This window comes from Acinonyx jubatus, chromosome B3 (genome assembly GCF_027475565.1).
Source record: "Acinonyx jubatus isolate Ajub_Pintada_27869175 chromosome B3, VMU_Ajub_asm_v1.0, whole genome shotgun sequence".
Lineage (NCBI taxonomy): Eukaryota > Metazoa > Chordata > Mammalia > Carnivora > Felidae > Acinonyx > Acinonyx jubatus.
This window is the reverse complement of record NC_069386.1, coordinates 105,586,346-105,608,774: the sequence shown is the minus strand read 5'-3', so window position 1 is coordinate 105,608,774 and position 22,429 is coordinate 105,586,346. Positions and strand designations below refer to the sequence as shown.

The 22,429-nt window shown below is 36.4% G+C and overlaps 1 protein-coding gene and 1 pseudogene across 6 annotated transcripts in view; one reads left to right on the top strand and one right to left on the bottom strand.

The window, feature by feature from the left end:
* SLC38A6 (solute carrier family 38 member 6) overlaps positions 1-22,429 on the bottom strand; it is a 75,907-nt gene that overhangs the window by 17,667 nt on the left and 35,811 nt on the right. For 5 of the 6 annotated variants that reach the window (XM_027065862.2, XM_015071825.3, XM_053224523.1 and 2 more), the window contains 6 exons: positions 16,770-16,852; positions 16,245-16,303; positions 8,449-8,514; positions 8,155-8,208; positions 6,444-6,523; positions 3,952-4,052 (listed from right to left, as the gene is read on the bottom strand). In XM_027065862.2, the coding sequence (XP_026921663.1) occupies positions 3,952-4,052; positions 6,444-6,523; positions 8,155-8,208; positions 8,449-8,514; positions 16,245-16,303; positions 16,770-16,852 (443 nt within the window). The remainder of the gene's footprint in view (positions 1-3,951; positions 4,053-6,443; positions 6,524-8,154; positions 8,209-8,448; positions 8,515-16,244; positions 16,304-16,769; positions 16,853-22,429) is intronic. The other variant, XM_053224521.1, reaches the window with a different exon arrangement.
* On the top strand, positions 9,718-11,968 carry LOC106974557 (60S ribosomal protein L15-like; annotated as a pseudogene).

Genomic DNA, 22,429 nt, shown 5'->3' with positions numbered 1-22,429 from the left:
GAAAGAGATTCTTTCTCAGAGGAAGAAGTAACATAAGCAGAAGCCCTGAAGTAGCACAGAGAATATGCATCTGAGAAAATGAGCAGTCTAGTAGTAGTAAGTACTTACAGTGGCTTAAACAGGATGTGCTGTAGAGCAGAGAGAGTATTGGGTGATAAGGCCATAAATGCATTTAAGACCCAGTAACAGAGCTGTTCAGGAGGTTTGTACTCAATCTGGTGGGCTACAGAGATGCAATGACTTATGAAGATTGGTGTACTAGGATCTGAACTAAGCAGGAAGAAAAAGATACCCAAAACTGAAATAAGAGTTAGAAGGTTACTGTCATAATCACTGAGACATAATGAGAATCTGAACTAGACTAGTGATAATGGAAAAGGGAGAAAAACCAATTATCTAACGTATCAAAGAACTTCTTTACACAATAGGAGATTAATGGACTAAGTAAGAGATTAAGAAGAGCCAGGAAAGCCGGATTCTATTTCCAAGTCTGAGATATTCGCAAGTCTTTGAAAAAATATGGCAAACTATTTTCTTTCTACTTTTTGAATCATGAAAATGAGCTATTAACACTGCTTAACAATTCTGTAGACTTTTAAAATGGTCTGGTTATTATGCGACATTTGGGCATTGGCCTGGCTCCCCAGAGGAACACTTTTTCTTCCTCACCTTATAATGCTGTAACGTCTGTAAAGAGCCAATATTATTAATCTAGGTACATACTTATAGGTCCCTGTAATCTGACAAAATTTAGATATTAACTAAGCCTTGGGAGCACTGGATAAAAGGATCCCAAGCAGCTCCAGAAGTCAGAAGAGCTAGATTATAAATTCAAAATATCTGTTACATATCCACTTTCTCCTTTCCCAGGATGAAAACATTTCTTCCGAACCAGTCAATTCTGTGTTCTTAGCTGAGCCTTAACATATGTGAGGGATAGAGTACAACACACTTCTCTGAATTCAGACAAATCTCTATAAACCTTAGTAAGGATCTCTGCAAGTTATATATGCTATTAAGCCAGGAGGCTGTCTTGTGTAATACACATTGTCAAACCATCTGAAGTTTAGAAAGATTACCACAGAGTAGCAGAAAGATTACTAGATTAGTATTCAGGAGACATGCTACTACAAATATTGTTAACAGGTCACTTCACTTCTTTGGGCTTCAGCTGCTCATTTACAAAATGAGTTCAAGGCCTTAATTTGTGACTAGCCCTTTTGATAATTGCTCAGTAATTTCTCTCCATAAGAATGAGAGTTACCGATATCTCAACAGAAATATACCAAAAAAGATGCTCCTTAGTGATGATTAACACCCCCCCAAAAGCTATTGTGAACAGAAAAATCAATATCTGAATCTTCTTTGGTCTTTGGAGAAGGAGTTACTTTTATATCATTCTTTCTATCACCTACCTACAATGAGATTTTTCTTAGATGTGCATTTCTCCATTAGATAAAATGTGGACAGTCTGAAGAATTTGCGGTGCATTAAGTCGGAGACAGCATAACAGCTTTACCTGATAACAAGGACAATCCCTGTGTAGGAAATATTTCATTTACATAATGAAAATGTTTCGCCTCCGTGTTCATGGAACAATAGATCAGTAGATAGGTAGGTAAGTAGACAGAGATATATAGATATGTCTGGAGCTTAAGTGAGCCAGGTTCTTCTAAAAGATAATCGACAAAAACTTGGGATGAAGGAAATCTGGGTTCTCTAGCATAATTCCTGAGGAGGGAACATAGTAATAAAAGCACTACCTTTGGAGACAGTCAGAATTGGATTCAAATCCCAACACATCATTCATTAGCTGCAAGTATCTGGCCAATTGCTCAAGCTATGTGAACCTATACCTTGTAGAGTTGCTGTAAGGATTAAGGTAAGCAATGTATATAAGATACCTGGCATTTACACAGGAAACGTTAGCTCAATAAATGTATTAGCATCCATCCTTCTTCCACTTTCCCTTCAATGTAAGCTTTCTGATAATTTAATACAGCATTTCATGGCAATTTATATAACTATTCCTCAGCTATCCTGGAGATTGGCAGGCCATTTGAGGCTTCTTCCAGATAACTATCCATAAGGAGGAAAAGGAGGTCATTTTTTGGACTCTTTCTCAATGTTGAAGATTCCTAAATATAGTAGTATTTGCGCCAGTGACAATTTTAATTTAGAAAAATACACAGCTAATCTGCTATACTAAGTTTTTGCTCAATCTCAACAGAGAGCTTGCTACAGTATCTTATTATTCTAGAGAAGTCTTACCGGGCTCAAGTCTGTGCAAAAACTTACAAACCCAACAACCAAAGCTAGAGCTTATATAGTTCAAGAATTTTGTTTTATGAGCCACGATCAAAAAAGCTTATCCATCTGCCTTAATTTTCTTTGTAGTGTATCCAGCAGGGTGTCATACTCGTGTTGGAGATGATGCTTTTCCTGATGGTGTACACAGAGCTCTACCATTTTTATCCTCCATCAATATAAAATGCAAGAGCAGATTTAGATTAATGAATGGCCTTTCTTACTGTTAAAACAGCATAGAGATAGCAGGAAAGGGACTAGAGAACAATTATAATTTTCTCATATAATTCAAGAGCATACACATTATACTATTAAGTTACGATATTTAACTTATATTTCATTAAAGATAGTGAGAAGTACAGTGCTGAAAAACTGAGCACCTGAAATTATAAAATGACTATAACAATAATGACAATAATAATAACAGTAACGATCAGCAGTAGCTCTCCTTTGTGGAAGGCTGCTATGTGCTGGATACTATAATAGGCATTTTAGACATAACTCATTTCCTCCTCAATAAAACTCTATGCAATTTTCTGTTACAGATTAGAAGATGAAAAGATTACAAGGTGAGTGTCCTGTTCAAGCTAGTTAGAGCAGAATAGTTATTTGTACCATATTTGTTGGATTTCAAAATCCATACTCTTTCCACTGGGATTAGGAAAGGTAGCTGGTTTAGTAAAGGTAGCTGTGCAAGTAAACATCCAAAAACTTGTCAGACTTGGAAAAACTCTGGGAGAGAAGCAAAGTGCCATTAGAAGTAATCATGGATGTCTAAAACCTGAAACATGTGCACAAGGCTATCAACCATAAAATCAGTCATAACAGCTAAATATCACCAGGGTAATAACAGCCATTTACTTGAAGAGCTGTTATAGAAGCACTCATAAGCTGAAAAGTGTATTCCAGAATTGACAAATTGAGTGCAATTTGTTATAATGGGTTTGTTTGCAAATTAAATAGGTTTGCAGATTAAACAAAAGAGCCTACAATTTTTTTTCTTACTCTGGACTTTTAAGTTTTACTTTTTCTTTAGGTTCTTTTTAGAACAGAAAAAAACACATTCCAAGCAGACAATTTTTCAAAAATAAATAAAAATTTACTTAATTTTTTTAAATTTAAGAATTTAAAAGAATCCTTTTACCAAATTTAAGGGGGGGAAAGGTATCATAGAATGTACAATGCCAAATTGTGCAAATTAAGTGTGAAGGCAAAGATCTCTGAGATCTAAGTGTACAACTACAGTCCAGTGTAAAACTCTTCCCTTTCTCAAGTTGTTCTTTTGCAATTAAGATGACTGATTCTCCCAACCTCCCAAACTAGATTCCAAAATATTGAATTCTTAGAAAATAAAATCATGATTGCACATTTGTTTCTTGTAGAAAGACAGCAATGTCCCTAAGCCTTTGGCTTTACTTAGGTGTTAAAATTTTTTTTATATGAAGTTATTATTAATCTTGAACTTGATCCATATTTTTAAGAGAAAGAAAATCAATTTTTTAAGGCCCATAAAGCTACTACAGTACTACACTGAATTTAGCAGCCTAAATTAACTTACTAACAAAAGGCGGAAACAAAGTCTATATTCAGGTGTGAGATCAACTAGAGAACAATTTGTCACTGATAATTAAATAATATACTTACCATAAAACGTGAGGTACCCAAAGAGTGCAGATATAAAATAAATGAGAAAACTTAAAGCAATTGCTGTATTGGTTGCATTTTGCATTCTTTTCTTTGAAGGGCTAAAAGACAAAAATGGCAAAAGTAGAAACTATGATCTGAATTATATCTAAAGAAACAAATATCAACCAAGCTAGTCAAGAGGATTCCTTAATTGTTCAAGAACTACTTCATTAATAACTATATACTAGAATTTTTGATTTGAAATTACTGCACAAAGATTTTGCTCCCAGGAAACATTTTTTTTTCCTTTTTTCAATTTTTAATTTATTTTTTTAATTTACATCCAAATTAGTTAGCATATAGTGCAACAATGATTTCAGGAGTAGATTCCTTAATGCCCCTTACCCATTTATCCCATCCCCCCCTCCCACATCCCTGCCAGTAACCCTCTGTTTGTTCTCCATATTTAAGAGTCTCTTATGTTTTTGTTCCCTTCCCTGTTATTATACAATTTTTGCTTCCCTTCCCTTATGTTCATCTGTTTTGTATCTTAAAGTCCTCATATGAGTGAAGTCATATGACATTTGTCTTTCTCTGACTAATTTCGCTTAGCATAATACCCTCCAGTTCCATCCACATAGTTGCAAATGGAAAGATTTCATTCTTTTCGATTGCCCAGTAATACTCCATTGTGTATATATATATATATATATGTATATATGTGTATATATATATATATATATATATATATATATACACATATACCACATCTTCTTTATCCATTCATCCATCGATGGACATTTGGGCTCTTTCCATACTTTGGCTATTGTTGATAGTGCTACCAAAAACATTGGGGTGAAATGTGCCCCTTCGAAACAGCATACCTGTATCCCTTGGATAAATACCTAGTAATGCAATTGCTGGGTTGTAAGGTAGTTCTATTTTTCATTTTTTGAGGAACTTCCATAATGTTTTCCGGAGTGGCTGCATCAGCTTACATTCCTACCAGCAATGCAAAAGAGATCCTCTTTCTCCACATCCTTGCCAACATCTGTTGTTGCCTGAGTTGTTAATGTTAGCCATTCTGACAGGTGTGAGGTGGTATTTCAATATGGTTTTGATTTGTATTTCCCTGATGATGAGTGATGTTGAGCATTTTTTCATGTGTCGGTTGGCCATCTGGATGTCTTCTTTGGAGAAGTGTCTATTCATGTCTTTTGCCCATTTCTTCACTGGATTATTTGTTTTTTGGGTGTTGAGTTTGATAAGTTCTTTACAGATTTTGGGTACTAACCGTTTATCTGATATGTCATTTGCAAATGTCTTCTCCCATCCTGTCAGTTGCCTTTTAGTTTTGCTGATTGTTTCCTTCACTGTGCAGAAGCTTTTTATTTTGATGAAGTCCCAATAGTTCATTTTTGCTTGTGTTTCCCTTGCCTCCAGAGACATGTTGAGTAAGAAGTTGCTGTGGCTGAGGTCAAAGAGGCTTTTGCCTGCTTTCTCCTCAAGGATTTTGATGGCTTCCTGTCTTACATTAAGGTCTTTCATCCATTTTGGGTTTATTATTGTGTATGGTGTAAGAAAGTGGTCCAAGTTCATTTTTCTGCATGTTGCTGTCCAGTTTTTCCAGCATCACTTGCTGAAGAGACTGTCTTTATTCCATTGAATATTCTTTCCTGCTTTGTCAAAGATCAGTTGGCCATACATTTGTGTGTCCACTTCTGGGTTGTCCTTGTGCCAGTGCCATACTGTCTTGATGATTACAGTTTTGTAATACAGCTTGAAGTCAGGAAACATTCTTCAGTAGGACCAAACTCCTTGTTGTTTTGTTTTAAACAAACACCTGACTAGCTTAGTCAGTACTGCATGTGACTCTGGATCTCAGGGTTGTGATTTCAAGCCCCACGTTGAGTGTGGAGATTACTTAAAAAGAGGGGTGCCTGGGTGACTCAGTTGGTGAAGCAGCCGACTCTTTATCTCAGCTCAGATCATAATCTCACAGTTCATGAAATCAAGCCCTACATCAGGCTCTGTGCAGACAGCATGGAGCCTGCTTCGGATTCTCTCTCTTCCCCTCCCCTGCTGGTTATCTCTCTCTTTCAAAATAAATAAACTTTTAAAGAAAATAAAATAAAGTCTTGGGGCACCTGGGTGGCTCAGTCGGTTAAGCGTCTGACTTCGGCTCAGGTCATGATCTCAGGTCTGTGAGTTCGAGCCCCGCATCAGGCTCTGTGCTGACAGCTCAGAGCCTGGAGCCTTCTGTGTCTCCCTCTCTCTCTGACCCTCCCCCGTTCATGCTCTGTCTCTCTCTGTCTCAAAAATAAATAAACGTTAAAAAAAATTTTTAGAAAATAAAATAAAGTCTTAAAAAAAAACAAAAAAAAAACTAACGCTGAGAATCCAGCGATGAGAGAGAAGGATTCATAAAGGAGAATGTCATTCAATCTGGAAGTCCAAAAAGTAAAAAGAAATACTTAATACATTTAAAAGATTCCAGAATTCTATGGTACCTTTGAAGTTCACAGTATATGGGCAATATTGAGGTATGGCAGAGAAATGAAAAAGCCATGGTAGGTATGGCATAAGCACTCTGAAAAAGAATTTAAAAAGATCAAATTAGTAAATGCCACTGTTTAAACCACTACTTCATTTGACAATAAACTCAGGTCTCCAAAAAAAATCAAATTGGTTCAATTTACTTCATCTTTCATGAATCATCTCTTAAAAAAGGATGTTTTGTGTTTTTGTTTGTTTTTTTTTTTTAAGAGAGACACAAGTATGGTCACCAACAAATGTTTCACTTAATAGTTAGACAGCCTGTGCTAGCCAGAAAAATTCTTGGCTGGCTTCTATACCACGGTTGGCATACCACCAACTGAATCGAATGGAATACTGAAAATATTATTCCCATCTTTGCATTTTAACTAGGGTCTCTTTCATTGGGAATGAACATGATATATTCTACACTGACAAATTCTTAAAGATCCATTGGAATATACAAACATAATTGTTTTGTTTTTTTTAAATTAGAACACTTAAGAGTCTGAGGAAGTTATAAAGCAAACAAATTACCATCTAAATGAAAATGCCATCTTTATAAAATTAATGGCGATTTACTTTCTCTTTTCTACTTTAAAATTTTTTCTAACTTTAGGCTCTTCAGCAAGCGTTCCAGACGACTGAAGAACTATCTTGGTATATAATGCCTCCTAAAATACCTGAAGGGAGCTAGGAAGGAGAGCTGTAGCATTTCCTGAGCTTGGATTAGGGGAATGAGAGTTTAATTCACAAAATCTCTTTCATATATTGCTCAATTTCCTGGTTTGTCAATTACCCTACCTGGATCTTTAAGGCAGATGGCCTTTAACATGTAAAGGATGTAGTAATCTCCTTTGTGGAGCCAGAGAGACATTTTTTCATAGAAAAACTAGGGATTAAAAAGAAAATTCTGCATGGAGCAGTTAGCACACCAACATGCTTCACTGATAAGAGTTGTTTAAGAGTGGAGGGGATTCTAGTACCTGGGACTTGGATTTCAACATAATACAAAAATGTAGATGAAGAAACGTGCAGCAACAGGGAGGACTTTGGGCTCTTCTAGAACAGTAAAGGAGAGACCTCCAGATCACAGTTCCTGTCTCCTCTGCTGATGTTCAGGGGCTTTTGCAGATATTTCCAGGATTCTAAGACTCTTAGAGATAGCAAGGAGACTTGATCTGCTAGTCTCCACTCTAAGCATCATAAATTTCAACTCTGGAATTTCAGCCCGAAGATATATTGGCAGCACTCAACTGCTGGTCCAATGATGAGGCTGTTTAGCTACAGACCAAGGTTCTACTCACAGGGGAGGAGTTTTGGATATAATTGGCTATTTAGCTTTACAAGTCCAGAAGGCAACAGGAAGTCTGTATCCACAGAGGACCTTATTGGCCAGACCAGACATTCGGTAAATCTGTTCTTTTAGGCAGTGGCCCATTTAAAACAGGCTCCATTTAAAGGCATGCCAAGAAAAAAAGAAAAAAAAAAAAAAAGGTGGCTGTTTCATAATGGGCCACCCTGTGTTAAATAATATTATTCTTCTGGTAGGCAACCCTATACTTAGCACTTTCATGAAAATTAATTAGCTACAGGTACAAAGACCTAAGAGACCCTGTTACACAAATCTCTTAAAATTTGAAATGTGAAAAATCAACCAAAAGTATCTGTTAATAACTTACACACCTCTTTGGAGAAATGAAAGAGCTTTGGTTTACAATCATCTGTAGCATTTGAAATCTGTTTAAGAGGATACAGGGGAAAAAGAGAAACCAACAGTCATTAAAAGTCCAAATTCATCCACAAAAATGATGTAGTTATTATTACTAGGCTTTCAAATAAAAACATTTCAAAACAAAGTTCCAAATTGCAATACAGCCATTACTTTTTCATTAATTAGGAAAAAAATCATTCTTGCTCTGTTTTTTTTTCTTTTTAGCTTAAAATAAACAGGAAGAAACTGAAAATGTAAACTATTACCTGGAAAGATTGTTCTATATAATTTAATGGCAGAGGACAAGGGATGGACCATTTTTTAATTATTACCTGCAAGAATAAATAGAATCCACACTCAAGATTATTTCTTATGAAATTCATGACAAGAAAATGATTTCAAACAAGTCAGCATTACTTCAATTAAATGAACTCCATCCCAACTAATAGCTAACAGAAGATTCTTTGCTTCTATGATCTTTTCCCAGTTAGAATGGGTTGTCACTTAACATGGCTGCCTACTGTGAGAGGGAAAGGGGGGTGACGCATATCTGTTTAGTGGGGATCTCCCCCCTTAAAGACTGAGTACTCTCGTGTCAACTTTCAAAACTCTAATAGCATCAAGGCATTAAAAAAAAGTACAACTCAAAATGGGAACATGATGCTTTTAGTGACAATGGTATAAGACTATGGTTATTTGTGGACCTGGCATCAGTAGCGATAGAGAAATATTAATACCAGTTCTGGAAATGGCCACAGACAGAAATAAGGAGAGACCCCATACAAAGCAGGAGTTCAGGGATTCCTGATTCAGAAGCACCATCCTCCTGGCTGCTTTTAGACTTGTATTACTTTTCGTAAATGTAGATAAAGCTGGCTAAGAGTAACAGCACGTAGCTATTGAACTCCAGCTGGTACAAAGAATTCTTTTTTTTTTTAATTAAAAGAAATCCAGAGGGATGCTGCCTCTCAGAAAGAACCAATGCAAATATCTCAGGATTTTACTCTGGACTGTGGCTATCATGCTCCAGACCTATAGTTGTGGACATGTCGACATTACCATTGTTGAGGCTGTTTCAGGGCACGCAATTACTCTGCAAATATTTGCTCCAGGCTGAAACCCAGCATACAGAGGGGCAAGGGAGAATAAAGGAAGCATTTGTCTTTTGCAGGAGACCAGTAAGTAAATACTATTCCTATTCGGTATTTATCTAGTTTGGGATTTTACCCTATTCAAACAAAATTTTATGTAGTGATAAAACAAATTAAGGACAATGTACACTTTTAGGATAAAGTTAATAGTGAACTAAAGAATTGCTTTGAACTCAAGCCCTCACCAAGAAAAAATAAATAAAAGGGTAAATTAAGCAAGTTGCTTTTGATATTTCGGTAAGTTTTCAATATGGAATACAACTACGTAGTGGTCAACTCACCAAGAGGAAAGAAAAAAAATCAAAAGCAGTAATTTCACATCTTTTTTTTCTGATACGTTTTCAAAAAAAGATGAGGATGGGGTAGGATAGGAGCTAGAGCAGCATGGTGGCTACTGGTCTCTGTCCGCAGCCCTACCCCAAGTTCAGCACCGCACACCTTCCCCTTACTAACAGTGTGTGTGGCAACTGCAACCATGTACTGAACACCTGTGTACCAAGTACTTCGACAAGGTTGGAATGGGAGCTATCTCATTTATTTCATCAGCTTTTATTACTTGGCTTGCAAATCAAAACATCTCATAACAATGCTCTAAAATACAATATAATGAGTTTTTCATTCATTTTCAATGAATTTCTAATTAATGAAAAAAAAATCATTGGCAGCTTGGCTTTATATTATTAATATTAAATCGAGCTACTATAGCTAATTTCCCAGTAGAGACCTATCCCGAGTCTGAGCCTACATGGTGGGATGGTGAGGTGTGCTGTCCTACAAAGTAGAAGTAGAGAACGAGAATAGACACCCAACAACAGTGACAGGGAGCCCTTGCTCAGGCTGAAGGTACAACATGGTAAGAAGGTAACTCCAGGGGTTAGAAAGACAAAGGGAAAAACAGGATTAAGTTCACAGGCACAAAAGACCCTTCCTTTTCTCTGTTTCAAGTCCTTTCTACCTTTCAAGGCTCAAGTTTAATTTCCTTCTCTTCTCTCAATTCCTGCAATTCTTATTCTGAAGCAAATAAATCAATACTCAATTATATATTGTCTTCATTGTTCTCTATTGTTTTCCCATTAATTTTTCTTACGAGAGTGACAGATCCTTAAGAACAGCATCCACAAGTCTATAATGCCTCACTCAGTGCTCACAACAAGCAGAGCTTCTGACTAAAAGCCATCCAAATTGTTCTCTATTTTGATTAATGGCTTACTAAAATATTACTTAGAATACTTATCTCTACTCAAGACAGAACTTTTGGAAAAAATGGCAATCCATTTGTTTTCTAAAACGGACCCAAAAAGGTCGATCCATCTAGTTACTGTCATTCGGAGCCACTGATAAAACTGACTTTAAAAAGTTTAGATATTTCAGGGAGGCAGAATGTTATGTTAAATTTTTATGCAAAATAAGGATCTGGGACAACAGACAAGGCCGTAAGTTTTGCTTTCTGTCTGGCGGCAGGCATCAGCTCAAAGGTCAGCCAAGACAGGCGCTTACAAGTACATCCAGGAGCTATGGAGAAGAGCAGTCCGCTGTAATGAGCTTTCTTCTCAGGGTGCGCTGCTGGCAGTATGGCCAGCTCTCCGCGGTCCACAGGGCCCTCACCCAATCCAGCCTGATAAAGCCCCCAGACTGGGCACAAGACCTAGCAAGGTTATGTCATATATCAGATTCGTGTGCGCCACAGTGGTTGCAAACACTCAGTTCCTAAGGGTGCAACCTAGGGCAAGCCTGGCCATCACGGTGCTAACCGGCCAAGATTGGCCCAAAGCCTTTAGTTGGTTGCAGATGTGTGGCTAGACCACCGTGGGGCTCTGAGAGTCCTGAATTCTAACTGGGTTGGCGAAGATTCCACATACAAATTCTTTGAGGTTACCTTCATTGATCCATTCCGTTAAGCTCTCAGGAGAATCCTGACACCAGTGGATCGCCGAACCAGTCCACAAGCACAGGGAGACATGAGAGCTGACATCTGAGGCCACGAGAGATATGGCCTTGGAAAGGGTCACAAGTTCCACCACAGTTAGTGGCTCTCGCTGTGCGGCATGGAGGAGACACAATATTCCCCAGCTCCACCATTACTGCTAATGTAGGTCATGTTTGTAAAATTCTTACCTAATAAACAATTTAGGACAGTCATGTCTGCTTAAAAGTGTTCTTTAATTTGTCTGTTAAAATGAGTTGTCTGCAGATTGTTCCATAAATGCACTGTCAAATTATGAAAGTCAAAGAAGGATAATGTTTGAAGACTGTAAGTGATGGTGTATCTTGTTTCTAATAAGATAAACACTTTTGTCTTTGCTTTATCTTATTAGGGAGTTTATATGTGGGTGTTTAAAATGCTGTTTGGACTCAGATATCACCTCATGCCAGAGTGGCCAAAATGAATGAATCAGGAGACTATAGATGCTGGAGAGGATGTGGAGAAACGGGAACCTTCTTGCACTGTTGGTGGGAATGCAAATTGGTGCAGCCGCTCTGGAAAGCAGTGTGGAGGTTCCTCAGAAAATTAAAAATAGACCTACCCTATGACCCAGCAATAGCACTGCTAGGAATTTACCCAAGGGATACAGGAGTGCTGATGCATAGGGGCACTTGTACCCCAAAGTTTATAGCAGCACTCTCAACAATAGCCAAATTATGGAAAGAGCCTAAGAACCTAAATGTCCATCAACTGATGAATGGATAAAGAAATTGTGGTTTATATACACAGTGGAGTACTATGTGGCAATGAGAAAGAATGAAATATAGCCCTTTGTAGCAACGTGGATGGAACTGGAGAGTGTGATGCTAAGTGAAATAAGCCATACAGAGAAAGACAGATACCATATGTTTTCACTCTTCTGTGGATCCTGAGAAACTTAACAGAAACCCATGGGGGAGGGGAAGGGGGAAAAAAAAAAAAAGAGGTTAGAGTGGGAGAGAGCCAAAGCATAAGAGACTCTTAAAAACTGAGAACAAACTGAGGGTTGATGGGGGGTAGGAGGGAGGGGAGGGTGGGTGATGGGTATTGAGGAGGGCACCTTTTTGGATGAGCACTGGGTGTTGTATGGAAACCAATTTGACAATAAATTTCATATATTGAAAAAAACAAAAAAACAAAAAAAAATGCTCTTTGGTATAATAGGTGTAAAATAAATTCTGTAAAAGTAGAATGCAGAAGGTAGCCACGTGGGTCTGTAGATGCGTGTAATGAAACCTACACTTCACTGGGGTGATACAACGCCCTGCTGGTTTCCCCTCAAATGGCTGTTTTTAGGGGTTTGGTAAGAATAAGCTTTTTAAATTGGATTTTGCTTGGAAATGTGAAGAATATCCTTATCCTTTATCATGATCATATGCAGAATAATAAAGTTAACCAGGGCCAACATTTTTAGGTTTAATGCAATATTCCATTTATGTAACTGCTGCTTCTGAAAGAATCGTTTAAAAGAATGCCACCACTTTTAGGAGAATTAAATAAACCTGTTGTAAGAAGGTTCTCTTACAAATAAAAATACCACTGAGGTTCACATAGAAGGTGGAGTCTCCTGATTCTATCCCGTGATTCCATGGGATGTGTAGGAGACTGAATTTCATACAAAATCGTCAGTAATGCTATTTACACCAGTGTATATTAAAACTGATAGAAACTGGGGGCACCTGCATAGCTCAGTGGGTTAAGCATCTGACTTTGGCTTAGGTCATGAACTCATGGTTCGTGGGTTTGAGACCCGCATCAGGCTCTGTGCTGACAGCTCTGAGCCTGGAGCCTGCTTCAGATTCTGTGTCCTCCTCTCTCTCTGCCCCTACCCCACTCGCGCTTTGTCTCTCTCTCTCCCTCTCAAAAGTAAATAAAACATTAAAAAAATAAACTGACAGAAATTGAACATTAGGTAAACAAGATAAATTTACCTCAAGATTCCTTATCTAGTAACCAATGCTAGGATTGGTAAATGGTAGCCATCAGATAACCTTTTAAGTGTGAGGATAAAAAATTAAAGCTGGCTTTGATCAGATTTTTTTTAAAAAGACTGCAAGCTTTACCTACATTATTTAGGCAGTGTAATTTAAGAAACAGATTTCTGGGCTGATTTTTTTTTTTTGAAAAATGTAATATAGATATTATATAGATTTACAAACACAAATTGACAAAAATAATAAATGAAATCATTGACACCCTTCAAAAAAATCTGAGCTAATATATACAGGCTTCCTTTCCCTAACCACTAGTATTTCAAAACCTAATTACTTAGACAGTCTAAAATAAATATGACAATTAGAAGGAGCATTAAAAAAAAGGTGTACAATATCTTCATTGTCTCATTGCAGATCAAATTTAAATTGTGCTCACAGGTAAAAATCTGGGCAGATGGTTTATAAAACGTTAGAATAAGTGCAGAAAAACGGTATTATTTCCATATGACTGCTACAGTAAGAAATCTGCACCGAATTTAAGAGTACCTGCCAGAAATGAATACTGTGAAAACTACAATAGACATCTTGTATCAATACATTTCACATGCTTCAAGCTATCGGCTATAAAAACCAAATTATTCTTACCTATGCAATGCTTGGATTGCCAATTATCTGTGAGGAAAAAATTCAATGTTATCTAGACTGATTCTCTTTCACATCCATATGTTCATTTGCATACATAGGTCATTCCTAACCTTGTAGATACTTCTCAACAATTAGATTATGAAAGTAGACTACTTTCTAACACCATATAGAAAAACAAACTCAAAATGTATTAAAGATCTCTACTTAGGATTAAATGTGAGACCTGAAACCATAAAGTTCCTGGAAGAGAACATAGGCAGTAATTTCTCTGACATCAGCCACGTCAACATTTTTCTAGACATGTCTCTTAAGGCGAGGGAACTGAAAGCAAAAATAAACTACTGGGACTACATCAAAATAAAAAGCTTTTGCACAGCAAAGTAAACCAGCAAGAAAACAAAACTGAATGGGAGAAGATATTAGCAAATGATATATGTGGTAAGGGGTTAATATCAAAAATACATAAATAACTTATACAACTCATGCCAAAAAAATAATCCATTTAAAAAATGAACAGAGGACTTGAATTTTTCCAAAGAGGACATACAGATGGCCAATAGACACACAAAAAGATGCTCAGCGTCACTAATCATCAGGGAAATGCAAATCAAAATCACAGTGAGATATCACCTTACACCTATCAGAATGCCTAAAATCAAAAAGACAGGACATACATAGCAAGTGTTGGCGAAGATGTAGAGAAAAAAGAACCCTCAGGCACTGCTGAAGGGAACGTAAATTGGTACAACCACTGTGGAAAACAGTATGGAGGTTCCCCCCAAAATTAAAAATAGAATTACCATATGACCCAATATTCCACTACTGGGTATTTACCCAAAGAAAACAAAAGCACTAATTCGAAAAGATATATGCACCCCTACGTTTACTGCAGAGCTATTTACGATAGCCAAGATATGGGAGCAACATAAATATTCAAATAGACAAATGGATAAGGAAGATGTGGTGTTGTGTGTGTACATAATGAAATATCACACAGCAACAAAAAAGGATGAGATAGTGCCATTTGCAACAACATGGATAGATTTAGAGGGTAGTTTGCTAAGTGAAATAAGTCAGACTGAAAAAGACAAATACCGTATGATTTCACACAGGTGGAACCTAAAAAATCAAATGAATAAACAGAAAGTAGAATCAGACCTATACATACGGAGAACAAACTGAGGGTTGCCAGAGGTGAGGGGGGAGGGGGATGGGCAACACGGGTCAAGGGATGTGGGAGATACAGGCTTCCAGTTAAGCAATGAATAAGTCACGGGGAATAAAAGGTACAGCATAGGGAATATAGTCAATGATATTATAATAGTGTTGAATGGTGACAGATGGTACTAACACTTGTGGTGAATATGGCATAATGTATTAACTTATGGAATCACTATGCTGTATACCTGAAGCTAATGTAACACTTTTTGTCAACTATACTCAAAAAATTAATAAAGTACCACTGCAAAAAAAAATCCACTTATGGTGAAAATAACTGTGGTTTCCCTTTCCAGTGTGGAGCCTAAAAAGTCTATGTTCATGGATGTTACCTAAACTTGTGGTGGTAATCATTTTGCTATATATGTAAGTCAGGTCTTTATGCAGTACGCCTTCAGCTTAGTGCTGTATGTCAACTGTATCTCAATTAAACTGAGGGAGAAAAGAGTCTCTGTTCAGTTCATTTACTTCTAAGATACAAGTCAGACAATCTGAGGGAGGGAGGGCAATGATTTTTAACGCTGATAAATTCAACAAATGATTAAATGAAAACGCTTTTGAGTATTTTAGTTTTAAGAGCATCCACTGAAGTATAACTATTTCTGGACACTAAAACCAGGGTCACTTCCTCTTCATTTAAATAATCCAAAGTTGTTTTATCCTCGTATCCCAGAAGACAGTGTAACCTAAATTAAATGCCTCCTAGATTGTTGTGATAGCTTGAAACCATGGCTCTATAATATGGCTCAACTGCTGGTATACTGTGTTGTTGCTCATTTGGGTAGCATTTCCTTTCACTCATCTTTCAGTAGCAAGGGAGAGTTCAATCACATACACACACAGCATTATATGGAAATAAACTGAAACATGCACCTACATAAAGAACTAGACTTCATCTTAGGTTTTAACACAATCAGTGTGCTCTCCTCTCTAGTGAACCAAAAGAGATACCGAAGTTTAACTGTGGCTTTAGCTCAGCCTCTTCAAAAGAGATACAACAAAGGAAATAATTTTGTGGCCTAAAGGGCTTTTTAAACAACACAATGAATTAAAACTCTAACAGAAAACAGAGTTGAAGAAAAAAGAAGACATTGACACAGTAAGTTCAATTTTAGTGAGGAGATAAGCAATGTACTCTATTTCAAACTTACCACAACAGCAAAGAACACCATAAAGAAAAATGATAAACTACTTGTGTAGCCAAGAAAGCCTGTAAAATAACAGTAAAATAAAAAGCAATTTATAAGGAAAGTGTTCCTAACGTACAGCAAAAGCTATACATCTTGGGCATGTTTTCTATTACAGTGCTTGGTATCTGGGGCTTAGGGCTGAGAATAACAACATTCCAACTATCTGTCACAGATCATTTATGCAGCTCTGTACAGCAGAGTTGGAACAGGCTTACCACTAATGGTACACTGTAAGGAAAGGCTGCTCTTTAATGTTCCGCTGTAAAGATTTTATTTTAGTAGGGCAGACAAAATACTACTGCAAACCAAGTAATGGGCTAACTAGGCAAGGCTGAAGGCTGAACAACCTAAAATAAGTCCGAGTTCAAAATTATTCACCACTACCACCCTTCTGCTAAAAATGTGGTACTGTGAAATTTAAAAACCCCTTAACATTATCTTCTCTCTCTTCCAAACAAAAAAATGTTCCCTTCTCTAAAGACTTACCTATTTTAGGAAGAAGTGCAAGAGGGAACACAATGCCAACACAAATGATTATTAGTAGTATTTGTCCATCAAGATACCAAGGCCTATTAGAAAAAAAAAAGTCCTATTTTAGGCACAGGAATCCACTGTTTGTGTTTACACACACACACACACACACACACACACACAACCATTACAACCACCCATTAAGAAAAGTCTACTTCCTTTTAGTAAAATACGTTCTAGTGAAATCCTATTATTCTTATTAATGAATCTTCATTTAAGAAAGGTATCAAAATAATAAGATGCCATTTTTCAACCACCAAATTGGCAAATATTTAAAAGTAAGATAATAGTCAATGTTGGTGAGGAGTGACAAGGTAACCACAAAACTGGTGAAGGTAAAAACTGCATAAAAAAATACAGAAAATCAGAAACAAACATCTAATACCATGACAATTTTTTAAAAAAAATTTTAAGTTTATTTATTTTTTGAGAGAGAGACAAGGGAGGGGCAAAGAGAGAGGGAAAGAGAGAGAGCATCCCAAGCAGGATCTGCACTGTCAGCGCAGAGCCCCATGCAAGGCTTGAACTCATGAACCGTGAGATCATGACCTGAGCAGAAACCAAGAGCTTGACACTTAACTACTGAGCCACCTAGGTGCCCTTAAGACCATGACAATTCTAAAACAAATTATGTGACTAGGGAACAATTTCAAAAAAGAAATTTTTGTAAGTATAATAACGGAATGAATACTCAGTAAACATCATAAATATATATAGCATGATAGCAATTTTGAGGAAAGGATAGATTCATTAAAAATGGAAAGGAACTACAACCTATTGATAGCCATCATCTCTGGGTGATAGAATGATGAGTAATTTTTATTCTTTACAGTTTTCTATATTTTTCAAATTATCAAGAAAGAGCATGAATTACCAGGAAAAAAAGTACTATATTTTTCATATAAAGGCATTAGCATAGTAAACGAAATAAAGGCAAGTTAAAAGTGTGTGATGATGTATTTGATTACTTAAGAAAATTGGGTGAACATTAAAAAAAAAAAAAAACGGTCAGAAGGACAGATTTAAAATACCAGAAGCAGATATGTCTATGTGGTAGCGATATGAGCAATTTTTATTTTCTCCTGGTTTACATATAGATGGGTTTCAATTTTCTAATATAAAATACACGTGTATAAGTTTTAAAACGTTAGAGTTAATGCCCCAAGAATTTAATAGTAAAGATTTCACTTTAGTATGTAAAGGACAAACAATTCATGCAAGAAGTATAACTAGTAAATACACACAAAGAAAAATCCAATCTCTGGTGCTAATTTAAGAAATAAAAATGAGGCTGTTGAAATTAAACTAGTAAAATTATTTTAAAAACAATATTCAAGGATGTGGCACAGTTGATCTTTCACGCATTGTTAGTGATCTTGTCAATTACTACTACTTCTGGAAAAACAATGACAATATGTAGTAAAAGCAATAAAAATATGGTAATCTAAGAAAATAATCTATAATATAAAGAATTCTATGTGCATGAAACTATGAATATAACATTATTATAATATTAAGAAGCTGGCAGGAAGTCCTATATATTTAACAATAGAAAATACTAGGTCAATTAACAGCATATTCAGTGGAATGTTATGCAGCTTTAAAAAAAAGACAATTTAGTGAAATGGAAATGATAAAAGTATAAAATATATGGTTATTAACTATGTTTAAAAAAGCTTGAGAAAAATTAAAAGGGAATGAAATAACCATGATTAGGTAAGAGATGGTATTATGCATGATTTTTATTTTTTATCTGCCTTTTCTAAATTTCCTGTAATCATTTTTCACTGAAACATACACATATATACACACGCACAATAGTAACAAAGTAAAATTCATGCCAATATGGGAGCTAGAGTATCAAAGACAATAGGGATTATTTGTCCAAATCATATGGTAGATGCTCTCAGAATTCCCAGTTAGTGAAAATGCATCTTCTTTTTCTACTATGTAGCTGAAGTCTCCCACTGGCCTGTTAAATTAAGAAAATGGATAGGGGCATCTGGATGGCTCAGTTGGTTAAGCATCCGTCTCTTGATTTCAGTTCAGGTCGTGATCTTATAGTCATGAGACTGAGCCCTGCGTCGGGCTCTGCACTGGGCGTGGAGCTTGCTTAAGGTTCTCTCTCTCCTTTTCTCTCTACACCTCTCCCACTTGCACTCTCAAATTAAAAAAAAAAAAAAAAAGAAAGAAAAGAAAACGGACAAATTCCTAGAACCATACATCAAAATTGAATCATGAGAAATAGGAAATACGAACAGAGCACTAATGAATAAGGAAAATGAATCAGTAATCAAAAACTTCCCAACAAAGAAAAGCCCAGGACCAGATAGTTGTAATGATGAATTCTACCAAATATTTAAAGAAGAATTTATGTCAATTCTTCTCCAACTCTTCCAAAACTCTGAAGAGAAGGGAACACTCCCAAATTCATTTTACAAGGGCAGAATACTCTAATATCAAAGCCAGATAAGGATACTACAAAAAAAAGAAAACTACACATCAAAATTCCTGAATAATACAGATGCAAAAATCCTCAAAAAAATATTAGCAAACTGAATTCAGTGGCACATTAAAAAGATCATAGACTATGATCAAGTAGAATTTATCCCTGCAACACAAGGGTGGTAGGACATATGTAAATCAATAAATGTGACACAGCACATTAATAGTATGAGAGATAAAAATCATATGATCATCTCGACATATGAGAAAAAGCATTTGACAAAATACAATAACCTTTTATAATAAAAGCTTCAATGAACTAGGTATAAAAGGAACATACTTCAACATAATAAAGGCCATACCCAACAAACCCATAGCTAACATCATACTCGATAGGGAAAGGTTGAAAGCTTTTCCCTAAGATCAGGAACCACACAAGGGTGCCCAATCTCACCACTTTTCTTTTTTAAAATTTTATTAAAAAAAATGTTTTTTAATGTTTATTCATTTTTGAGAGACAGAGAGAGACAGAGCATGAGTGGGGAAGGGGCAGAGAGAAGGAGACACAGAATCTGAAGCAGGCTCCAGGCTCTGAGCTGTCAGCACAGAGCCCCATGCTGGGCTTGAACTCACAAACTGCAAGATCATGACCTGAGCCAAAGTCGGACGCCCAACCGACTGAGCCACTCAGGCGCCCCCCACCCCCTCATCTCACCACTCTTTTTAAACATGGTACTGGAAGTCCTAGCTAGACAGCCAAATTGGAAAAGAAGTAGTAAATCTGTTTTTATTTGCAGATTATACGATTTTATACACAGGAAATCTCAACCAAAAAACTGTTAGAACTATCAACACATTCAGTCAAGTTGGAGGATACAAAATCAACTTACAGAAACCAGTTACATTTCTATACACTAACAACAAAATATCTGAAAAAGAACAATCCCATTTATGACAGCATCAAAACCAATAAAATATGTAGGAATAAATTTAACCAAGGAAGTGAAAATTCAATACACTGAAAACTGTAATACTTTGATGACAGAAATTAAAGACACAAATGAAAAGCTATCCTGTCCATGTTCATAGATAGGAAAAATTAATTTGTTAAAATGTCCATACTGCCCAAAGCTATCTATAGATTTAACATATTCCCTATCAAGATTTCAATGACACTTTTTATACAAATAGAACAAAAGATCCTAAAATTTGTATGGAACCACAAAAGATCCCAGATAGCCAAAGCAATCCTGAGAGAAAAAAACAAAGCATCACTCACACTTCCTGATCCTAAACTATGCTACCAAGCTGCTATACCATTCAAAATAGCATAGTTCTGGCTTAAAATAGACACATAGACCAACAGAACAAATAACAGAGCCCAGAAACAACTCTGTGTCCATATACAGCCAAATAACATTTGACAAGGGAGCCAAGAGTGTTCAATGGGGAAAAAATTTTCTTTAATAAATGGTGCTAGGAAAACTGGATAAATACATAAAAAATAAAAAGGACCCCTATCTTATACCACTCACAAAAATTAACTTAAAATGGATTAAAGACTTAAGTGTAATATCGGACCATAAAACTTCTACAAGAAAACATAGGAAAGTAACTCCTTGACATTGGTTTTGGCATTTATTTTTTGGACATGACATCAAAAGTAGAAGCAACAAAAGCAGAAATAAGTGGCACTACATCAAACTAAAATGATTCTGTACCGCAAAAGAAACAACAAACAATACGAAGAGTCAATCTATGGAATGAGAGAAAATATTTGGAAACCATATCTTTGGTAGGGAGTTGATATCCAAATTATATAAAGAACTCATACAAAGCAATAGCAAAAAAAAAAAAAATGAACAAGCAAATGTAAAACTGGGCAGAGGAAATGAACATTCTTCCAAAGACGACATACAAATGTCCAAGAAGTATATGAAAAGGAGCTCGACATCACTCATCTTCAGAGAAATGCAAATTAAAACCACAATGAGATATCAGCTCACACTTGTTAGTATGGGTATCAAAAAGACAAGAAATAGCAAGTGTTGGTGAGAGTGTAGCGATAAAGTAATCCCTGTGCACTGTTAGTGAGAATGCGAATTGGTTCAGCCATTATGGAAAATAGTACGGACGTTCCTAAGAAAATTAAAAATAGAACTACCATATGATCCAGCGATGCCACTTCCGGGTGATATATCCAAAGGAAAACAGGATATGGAAAAGATAGCCGCAGTTCCATATTTATTGCAGCATTATTCACAATAGCCAAGATATAGAAACAACCTAAGAGTTTGTCAGTAGATGAATGGATAAAGATGTGGGATATGTGTGTGTATATATGTATCTATCTATCTATCTATCTATATATACACACACACATACATAATATGCCATATATATAATATACATATGGAATAATGGAATATTATTCAGCCACGAGAAAGAAGGAAATCTTGCCACTTGTGACAATATGGATGGACTCTGAGGGTGTTGTGCTAAGTGAGATAAGTCAGGCAGAAAAAAGATCATTATCGTTTATCACTTATATGTAGAATCAAAAAAAGCCACACTCACAGAAACAGAGTAGAATGGTGGTTACCAGGGGTGAGGGTGGGGGTGGGCAAGGGAACTGAGATGTTGGTTAAATGGTACAATTTGCAATTAGAGGATGAATAAGTTCTGGGGATCTAATGTACAGCCTTCTGACTGTAGTGAACAATAATGTATACCTGAAAGTTACTAGGAGAGTAGATCTTTAATAGAACATGATGGAGGGGTTAGTTAACACGACTGTGGTAATCACACTGCAATACAGAAGTGTACTGACATGTTGTACACCTTAAATGTATACAATGTCATAGGTTATTTATATCTCAGTTTAAGAAAAAAGAAAGAAAAGGTTTTCCTCTACATGGGTTTCCACCCCTGGCTTCCGACATGGACTTCATCATGCACTGTGTCCTTTTGTACCCTGGTTTAAGAGGAAGTCCTCTGTAACGTATCTTTCCCGGGTATTGTTGGGTGCCAGCAACTTCCTCTTAAACAGAGCAAAAGAAGGAGCGGCAGCAGAAATAGCACCATGATGATACCTTTCCCTTTTTCACTCTAATTCATGTCTTTAGGAAATGCATGTGTCAGAACCCAAAAACCTATGCGCAAGTATTTCT